The following is a 10,063-nucleotide window of genomic DNA, read 5'->3' as shown; positions in this document are numbered from 1 at the left end:
TCTGAAGAAAATGTACAATGCGGTTAACACAACAACATAATGCAATGAACCTGACTGGCGCTTTTTCGGGGAAGGGAATAAGGGAACTAGCGACCACAACATCGAAAGAGAAACATCAGTTGAGAGCAATGAAGAAAATAAACAAACCAAAATACACTGGTAAATCAGACCCACACAAGATATGAAGTAGTATAGCGACAAACATTCACCAGAAAGAAAATTACCGCGTAAACTATTAGCAAAAACTAAATTTTAAATTTAACACATATCTATAAGTAAATAAGACATGTGTGTGATATGTGATCAGAGTCGACTTTTTAGGCAGTTTCCGCTGACATCTTTCTTTCTCTCTAACCGTTTTCAGACGCAATATTACTAGTAAGAAAAGTGAGTGTAAACCTGCATCAACGTGAAAATTTGGTAACGGGATTTTAGCAGTGCCCGTTGTCTGTGTGCAACAATCGAGCTGTGTCAGACGACTGTCGTGAATGTGTGGGTGACCTGTAAATAGTGACAAGATAATTTTTTTATTAATTTCATTTTTTTAAAACCAATATTTTTCAAAAACTCATGAATTATATGCAAACATATAATACTTATTATGTACTAGTAATTCAATAAATTTCACTGATTGACTCCTCTTCTAATACAGACGCTACAGCGAAGTACTTCGAAAGTAAAATTGACAACTAAACTGAACAATTAGAGATCGAATTTTGAGCCGATAATGAAAATCGAAATGAATGAAATACCAATTTCTATAGAAAAAAGAAAGTTCTTCCATCTCTTCATCTCCTGCATCGTTTACCACCACAAAAGTATAAATATAGATATTTGTTCATTTAAAATACTTCACTAGACGGGAGGTACCTTTCTCAGAGTTGATTTGCGCGGTAAAAATGACACAGTGTTACTGAACTCTATCAACACAATCCCGAGAGATTACAGTTTCTGCTTTTAAAAAATGGGGCCCAAAATTGATTGGATGAATTTCTCGCTTTCATGTGCCTACAGGATAGTTCAATGAAAAATTATCTCTCCACTTTGCAACAAATGAAAGCCCTTACACAGGTCAAATATTCTGATTGCGCAATACAAATGATGATCTGTAACATTTAGTTTTTACATGGACAATGCTGTTTGGTGCGGAAATTAGTCTCAAAAATAGCGAAAGGAGAAAAAAGAGCAACGTAAAGGAATTTCAATTTGTATCAATATCACTATCAACAGAAAACAAATAAAATAAAAACTGTGCGCCCGTTACTTTCCTACTACCAGCACTTCCTTTAAATAGCGACAGATCACTCTCACACATTCTCTTTTTTATATATAACATGTACCTTCGGAAGTATTTACTCGCTCCTGGTGACGCAGGTAATGCGGAATTGAACATAAGGGCTAACAAAACCAACATGGCCCCCGCTAAGAATGGGGGTCCGGGTATTAGTTGCCAAGTAAAGGCGGGTCGCTCTGCAACCTAAAAAAAAAATGGTTGTAAAATATGTTAACAGGAAGTAAGCGGTAGAATAGCTCACCCATAACGTGTCATTTCTTGTGGGAGTCAAAATTTTCTCTTGTGGTTGAGGAGGTCGTATTCGAACAATTGGAAATTGTACGGCATGACCTCCAGGTGCTTCTCCATCCAAATTAAGGTCAACATCAAACAGATAGAAAATGAAGCCGAAAAGGGCAGGCCCGAAGCCTAAACAAAGTCATGTCATGATGCTGCATTTCTTGGGAGAAAACTACACTGAATGTGTGAAGATCAAAACGAAACCAACCTTGGCATAACCCTCGAATCCCCGTGACAACTCCTTGTACAGTACCTTGCTTATCCTTATCCGACAGTATACTTACGAAAGCGCTAATCGAAGGATATGTTATACTACTCATTGCCGCCAGTACACCAGCTGCCCACATCATCCAGTATCTACAGATATAGCGGTACGGAAATTGAATCTCATAAATTGCAACGAAAATCTGTACTTACTGTGTACCGAGGCCATACCATGTGAGCTGAACCAGTTGGAAAAGAAGACCTAACGTTATCACATGCTTCATTCCGAAATAGGTGGTCAGCAGTTGCAGAACTCCGGTTTGAGCAACAACTGATAGAATTCCGACTAGTCCTATGAATGCTGCTACTGCTTCTGGGGAAAATCCAACAACCTGCAAGTGAATCTCAAAAATCGTGAATGAATCGTGCATATACCAGAATTCAGATCAATGTAAAAAGAATGTCCAATTTAAAAACTTGATATCGAAGAAAAAACAGCAAGCAAGACAAAATAAAGTCAAAGTAATGCAACTTAAAACGAGCTACCAAATAGCCATAAATAACCATGAATAAATATAATAATAACAAAACCAAAAACCGAATAATTATATGAGTAAAACAACTAACCAATTTCAAGTACACAAAGAAACAAGAAAATTGACCCGATTCCGGAAGATACGAGAGGAACACGATAACCGCTAATTGTAGCACCTGCAAGCATGTTCCAGTAACTAAGTGATTCAAGAAACAAAACTTTTCATCTAACGTATGGAACGTAGTGGGTCTATCACAGAACAAGTTCTCACCAATCTGTCTTCCCACACAAGCCGCAATGTCGCGAATGGATCAGCACTTTCCCAACTTATCACATCGCTTGCAGATCGTTTCACTGGCAAAGACTCTGGTACGCGAAACACAATAAATAGTACGTCTACAGCAGCAATAATTGTTGCCTGAAATAGAACTTCTATAAAGATTGAATTAAAAAAAAAAGAACCGTCGAGAGGTAATGAATGAAACGCTGTGCTTAACTTTACGAAAACAAAACTGATAACTGATTCCCATAACAATGAAAAGAATCTTTAAAAATTCAACGATTAAAACTATATCAAGAAATCTTGCGGACCAAATGACACATCACTCTCAGAAAAGTATCTTCTACACAGTAACAGCTGGATATGAAAACAATAAACTCTTCACCGCGATTACCGTCTGATCAAACAGAAAAGGTTTAGGATTTACGATCTTAATATATAAGATTTCATTGTTACTATTCGTTGTTATTTCTATTGCACTATGCTGATATAGCAGAAAATGAAAAAGAGTTGCATAATCGGCAGCACTTTGCAATGACGTTCAAAGATGAATGAAAAACGATATTTAAAACATATGCTTTGTACTGTTAATGAAAAATAAAAAGAAACTTTAACTTCAAAAAAAAAACCGGAAAAAACGGACATATGTTCAGTAAATTATAAAAACGCAAGAACAAATGAAGTAAAGAAAAAGTACTCAAAAGCTAAGCTTACCAATAGAACTACAGCTCCATCACCATAGTCATCAGATATCCATGCGCCAAGCGCTGGTGAGGTGACTAGTGATGCAGCAAATGTCGCTGATACAAGCCCATAGGCCGCAGAGCGATCCTAGAAAAAAGGGCAGAAATTCTGTGAAGTGAGTCAAATTTCGCAGCTACCCTTCGTGTTGTTTACAGAACGCTATGGAAAAAATTCAGTCGCCCAAAGAACAGGACATGATTCTCAGCATATTCAAACTGCCATTGTTACAGTATTCCAAGTAAACAAGTATGTGTAAACAAAACTACCTGCTTCTCTGTGATATCAGCAACATAGGCTAGTATAACACTGAACGTAACAGAGAATAAACCACTAATGCTGAATAAAGCGAAGTACCACCTGGAAATTACAGATTTCTGAAAAATTCCGGATGATTTTCAGAAAGTGAGGGTATATCAAATCTTTTCTAAATTACTGCAATTTGTGTACACTCACTACTACTACTCCACTCACATGAACAAGTGAAAATAAAGTCATTACATTCATTCTAAAAAAATCGAGCACGTGTGAAAAAGAACATGCCCTTTTAAATCGTGACCACTCATGAACCGTTTGAAATGTAATGTTTTTCTGGCACACATAATGAAGTAGGATACATACATGACAATGAAATGAACAAGCAGTTAGAAGTACTTCAGTATCAAATTTGCTAACAGGAATTTTAACGTACACAACTGTTGAAATGGTGAAACTACTCTAGCAAAATAGCTCTCGAAGATTTCATACTAAATCAAACCTAAATTCCACATGGATTTTCGAGATACACTTGAAATTCCACATTGCGTTGCTAATTCCAACAAACTCATTAGGTCTCTACTTTTCTCGTGACATTAACTTTTTGTTACTTGGGGTTTACGACAAACATTGCTCACCATAGTCGGAGCCGGTGCCCTGACCCCCTTCACTTTTGAACGGTTAGCGAAGGGACTTCTTTCACTTTTGAACGGTCGGCAAAATTACTCCCTTCATTTTTGGGCGGTTGGCGAAAAGACCCCCTTCACTTGAGCTGCACCCTATGAGCTAAACACCCTTCACCTGAGGAGGGTCTGGCTTCTCCCTATCGCACCTATGTTGCTCACACAAATTGGCCAACGAAAATAATAATAGCTCAGAGCATTAGAATTTTATAAAAGCGCAAACCTTACCATGGACTTATCTTCAAACATGGTATAGGCATACAAGTGCAGAATACCGTAAGTATTAGGAATATCTTCCTGCCATAGACGTCCGATAACGCTCCAACAAGTGGTGCGCTCAAAAAGGATAAAATACCCTTAAAAAACAATATCTGTGTAGTTGATTAATGAAACTTATTGAACAAATGTAAGAACTACTAATCACATAATTGAAACATAAATTAAGAAATAAACTTACCTTTATTCCCAGGACCAAACCATTCATTAGAAATTTATTATTCGGAAATGTCTCTGCGAGAACCTGGAATAACTTTACTAAAACATAAATAAAGTTGGCCATTCAAGTCCACACAAGCTGTCCTAGCTGTTCCTTTGAAATTTTACCATGAGTTGTTTCACAAGAACTAAACCTGATTTCTATGACTAGAAACGAAATTGAAGAAAAAGGGGAAAGAAACTGAAGAACAACGTAACTCACATTGATAATAGGGACAGTGAGTAAACCCCAAGCGAAATACTCGAGAAAGATGACTATAAGAGCATGTGAAATGGAAGCGTCACCACCGTTAAGTCGTCCTTCATCTCTGTCTTTTGCTTTTCGACGACCACCACACATTAATGACATCAGCGATCGACTTTTTCGGAGCATAGTACGCTGAGAAAAAACTTACATAAATCTTCAATAATTGACTAACAGCCGACAGAATGGAATCTAACAATAGAGGCGCTGCTTCCTAAGATTGCTTAGCGGAACCGGAATAATTCATCTAATTCTCTTGCAAGAAAGTATCGAAGTACTTCACTTCATGGATTTGCTCGTAAAAGACATTTTAAAATATTTTCATTCATTCATTCTTTTTTTAGTGAAGGAACGATTCCGTATGACACTGGTATGTGAAGCGGGGACGCCAGGCTAGAGCGAAATATTATGTACTACAAATGAAAATAAAATACGTCAGAATCCACTTCTAATTCTTCAAAGGACAACCAACGATATTGCAAAAGAAAATAATTGCAGAAAATAGTTGAACATAGCATGTAGTTTTAAACGTAATGGTTCAGTGCTCAAAAAGGAAAACTTAGTGGATGTTTGGGGCAGAAATCAGCATACTATGTGTGAAACTTCTTCGTTCTAATGGAACGCGCTGGTTAATCAGATTTCGCGTAGAGTGCGGGATCCACAACAGAAAAAAATTCACAGAACATTATTGGAAGATTACTGATGATGCTTTTAATGGGAAACTATCAGCCTCATAATAATAAAGTTTGTTCGCAATGTCGTGAGAAACAATGAAAGGCAAATACAGTAAGACTTCAACAAAATTTCGATATGTTCCATTGACATTACACTAGACGCGTCATTGCTACATTGCTTATGGAAGCTTTAAAAAAAACACTGATTTGCGATTCGCGCTATGAGACAGACAGAACACGTTTTCAAAAAAAAAAGAGCTTTTTAGGAGCCCAGATAATTACTTTTTAACAATCCCAGGTAGTTATTTCTCAGAGAAGAACGAAATAAAGATATAATACTCCTCCAAGAGAATGTCAGACTCCCAATCTTCTCAAGTACTTATTAGATGTTTATCAGTTTTCGGATACTCGCACTAAAAAGGGAGGCCGTAGAGAAGTTTAGCGATAAAGGAAGGAATAGATTTATATTAGAAACTACGGAAGGCATTCCCGTTACCACAGCAGCTAATCAAACACCAGACAGTAGTTTCTCGAGACGAAAGCAGGCCATACAGTCCTTGAACCAATTCAAGCCAATTCTCCGGCAATACTTCCGCGCAAAATTCTGTGGCAAGGGCTCGATGAACAACTGTGCTGTGCATTTAGTTCTATATCGGATTTGTAAACACCAAATCATCATTCATCATTATGTTGTCAACAATTACTTCGCATATTCGCAATATTTCAGATTTTTTTAAAGCTAAATATCTTAGGAATATTTGGTTTTCAGACCTTATGGGAAGAACCATTCGCCTAATCCAAAATACGCTCCATTCGAGGATAATATCTTCAGACACAAACTAGCAGAATACGTAGATTATTAAGTTGAAGCAAGATAAATGGAGATTTCTACACTGGTGCTATTTCCCGCTTAGTTTTGAAAGTGATTCGGAAATGAAATAATAGTAACAAGACTAAACTATAATTTAGTTCAATTTTAATGGTTCCACTCAGTTACTTGTTGTCAACTTCCTACGAGCAAGCACTGCGTTAACATCCTAAGTATCATTTTTGCGAAAACTGTTAGATAACCACACCACTGCTTTCATTGGCAATTTCAGGAGGAAATGCTTTCTGGGTGCTTTCAGCTGTTTGGAGCTTTGTCGGCCATTTTAAACTCAGACAAGAAAAAAGACGAAAGAACGAAATAAATACCATATAATAAGCTCAAAAAACAACGGTCAATCTATCAGACTTGCAGTATTCCTAGAAATACGAGGTTTATCCTTATAATAGCTTAATAGAAGCATGCAAATGATGGGGAAACACAGGAATGGGATGTCGGCGTGACTCGATCAATACACAGAGTTCGCAATTCATCATCACGCTCTGCGCACATCCTTTATAAAAACATTCCTAAGTTGTCTAGAAAATCAGAATGGGGTTTACTTTGACACTTCAGAGATCGCAGAAGAAGCTCATCAGGTGATACACGAAAGCGATCTGTTGAACAGACAACTACTCACTCAGGTCCTGTCACAAGTTTCTTTTTTCTTCAGAAAAAAAGTAAGAAAACCGTCGTGATAGAAAAAGTACGGGTTTTCAAAAGTCAAAAATCACAAAATCGATGGTAAAATAAAATAAGGAAGATGAAAGCTATGAACGCAAAATTGGGAATTAACTGCACGCTAGAGTTTTTGACCTTTGCAAAACATCCAATTTTTTCCGGTAATTAATCAGAAAAGCGCATTAACACACTCCTAACCCAATCTGTTTAGCGTTTGGAATGTAGGAGAGGAACAATTGCAGATGTTGCTGGTCTTGAATTAAGATGCGAATCCAACTATTTTGGATCAAACTCTCCTCTGTGTTTATACAACACATGGTCACAGGTGTTGTTTAAGCACTGAAAATACACTAAAATCCGAAAAAAACAACGCATTAAAAAAGACAAATGGTAATCGGTGATGGCATCTTCCTTGATTCTGAATAAATACTTTAATATTATAACATTTCTCGTTCTTCACTTTCATCTTTCTCTATAGTGCTAGTTTTATTAAAATGTGAGAACACATTGTCGTCTTAATGTTATTGGTGTCGGTTCCGTGTGTTAGCAGGAGAAATGCTAAAACAAAAAAAAAAGTTGCGCTCAGTATTTTGCGGATTAAAAGTGGGAGTTGATTCCATGTAATAAACTAGGTAATAATAAGGGAGGTTCATTTCAAAAAATATTAAAGAAGAAGGTTGCCACAAAGTTTTTTTCAATGTGAAGTCTCTTTCATTTTGAGATATATGTAGGTGTATGTATATGTTCCGCCTTACTACTTCGCTGCAAATTTAAATCTAGCAAGGCTGGTTGAACTTGTTTTTGCTTGGGCCAAGTGTATGGTAGGAAGTAGGAGAAATATTATGTTGAATAAAGCGAAAATTTTAAATAGTAAATGTATATGTTTTAACAAAATAAGACAGTTTCTTGTGCATACTAACTAAGGTAAATTACTCAAATTACATTTCCCTATAAGCCACTCTTGTTTGGATTTTCTTCTAGTAGGGTAAATAATTACGAAACATAATGAATAACGAAGTCAGTAATTTTTCAAATCCAGAAAAGAAAATGTACATCAACCCACTACGAAGCATTAACCCTCTTACAAAGCTTGCTAAGCTGGCTTATTGCTATTCTATACACTAATGATAGCAGTACACATCAACGACGTCAAATCGATACACTGAGTAAATTAAAAGCCGTACATGTACAAATAAGCCGATGAAATATCCGATGGAAATTGGGTACAATGCAGCGTTCCCCATACTACATGCGTTACTACGGAAAAAATTCATTTCAGAAGTCAAGCTGTTAGCCTCAATGACAAAAACTGACGGTATGAATTCATGAGAAAAAAAACCAGGAAATTCGAATATAAAATGATCGCCAATCTAGATAACACATCAAGTGTGTCAAAAATGAGCCGAAACCCTATCTGCCGTGGCATCTTTCGTCACGGTTAAACTCTGGATACTAGAAAACATTGAGTCAGTAAAAGGAAACACATCAGGTAGATCTCATGTAAACAAGAACGCAAATTTCGTAGGCATGAAGCATGGCTATCGACATAACAAATACTGTATTCATACATTGAAAAACTTGTTTATACGATGTGTTTGTGTTTGGGCTGGGCAAATAAGTTCGCTTAAGAACCAACAAATTTGAGAGCAATGCTTTATGTCTAAGAAATTTTCGTCCTTTCAACGTGAGGTCTGTATGATGCGTTTGAACACTTTCTGGAAACAAACAGAAACAATTTGAAGATTGAAGAATTGCTTTTTTAACAAGAAGATAAGGAAAATACCAGCCTTATATGCTGAAGTACACTGAATTCGAACAGAAACTAAGCAAAATAAATCCAAAATAGAAGATCTGCTGCAACAATTTTAAGTTCTAAACGATATCTGGATACTCACTAATCAGTTCTTATAATAATGATAACTTTACCCTAACTGTGACTTCAAATTCTCTATCACGTTATCAGAAAATTATGATTATTAAGGAAATTATGTAGCTCGCGGTATTATCGGTAACAGAGGAGAACTGAAACATTAATAGGAGTTAAGAATCGACGGGTTATTGACGACTTTTCACCTAGGGATGACGCGGAGAATTAACAACTAAGACGAATGACTTAAAATGGAACTGACATTACGTACATAACGAAACTCACTTTCACTATCATCAACATAACCCTGTTATCTCTGAAACCAACGTTAAAATAAGGGTTCAACAGTAACATGCGATTAAATAAGAAGCGGGAAAGATTGGGAGAAACTCGTTAGATAGCGGGTCTATCTCAGTTAATTGCTTATTACGACTAGGAATAAGCGAAGATGAAAACGAGGAGAGAACTAGTTCCGCTCATATGACGGCAAGAAAAAAAAATTACCTCAAGTTTTGTGATGAGAATTCTTGTGTTTGGTGAAAGCCCGTCTGATGAATGTACAGTGACCGTCGGTACCTTGTTTGGATCGATTGTCAGTCGTGGTGAGAGAAGCGTCGTGGATCTCATACCAAAACCAATAGCACCAGCACCGACACACCGTTGTTCACTGCTGACATCTCCACGCGTCCACCGCCGCCGCCACCACCGTTGCACCACCAGCTACAGTTACGATGTTTCCTATCTTTCTCTCGCTAGCGCTCCACTACAGTCGCTTTCCGCACGTCTCGACGAGTGCGCGCTTTCCTTTTCTTGCGTTTTCCTGCCAGTCACAATACTGATGCGACGCGTAGAGAACCACTTTCGGGAACGTGGATCTGAACGCACGGGGCTATTAATTGAGCTATTCATGCGAGAAGGATACGTATCTGTTTCAACGAATGGGGATTGCAACTGACAGTGGTAGGA

The 10,063-nt window shown here is 37.3% G+C and overlaps 1 protein-coding gene across 2 annotated transcripts; it reads right to left on the bottom strand.

Moving 5' to 3' along the window:
* Positions 1-431: 431 nt before the first annotated feature.
* Positions 432-9,724, bottom strand: RB195_017443 (uncharacterized protein; the record flags this gene model as incomplete). 2 transcript variants are annotated; one of them, XM_064184446.1, is made up of 13 exons in its annotated part: positions 432-501; positions 1,341-1,477; positions 1,536-1,702; positions 1,782-1,930; positions 1,991-2,169; positions 2,405-2,488; positions 2,584-2,730; positions 3,307-3,423; positions 3,603-3,693; positions 4,500-4,627; positions 4,729-4,791; positions 4,969-5,145; positions 9,602-9,724. In XM_064184446.1, 13 exons carry the CDS (start codon positions 9,722-9,724, stop codon positions 432-434), a joined length of 1,632 nt encoding a protein of 543 aa, XP_064040327.1. The 2 variants fall into 2 exon arrangements, with proteins under 2 accessions (XP_064040327.1, XP_013300225.1); XM_013444771.2 differs by lacking the exon at positions 9,602-9,724 and having other exon boundaries at positions 4,969-5,139.
* Between the last annotated feature and the right edge of the window lie 339 nt (positions 9,725-10,063).

This window comes from Necator americanus, chromosome II (genome assembly GCF_031761385.1).
Source record: "Necator americanus strain Aroian chromosome II, whole genome shotgun sequence".
Taxonomy (NCBI): domain Eukaryota; kingdom Metazoa; phylum Nematoda; class Chromadorea; order Rhabditida; family Ancylostomatidae; genus Necator; species Necator americanus.
The sequence above is the reverse complement of the archived record's forward strand: the minus strand, read 5'-3'. Positions and strand labels throughout refer to the sequence as shown.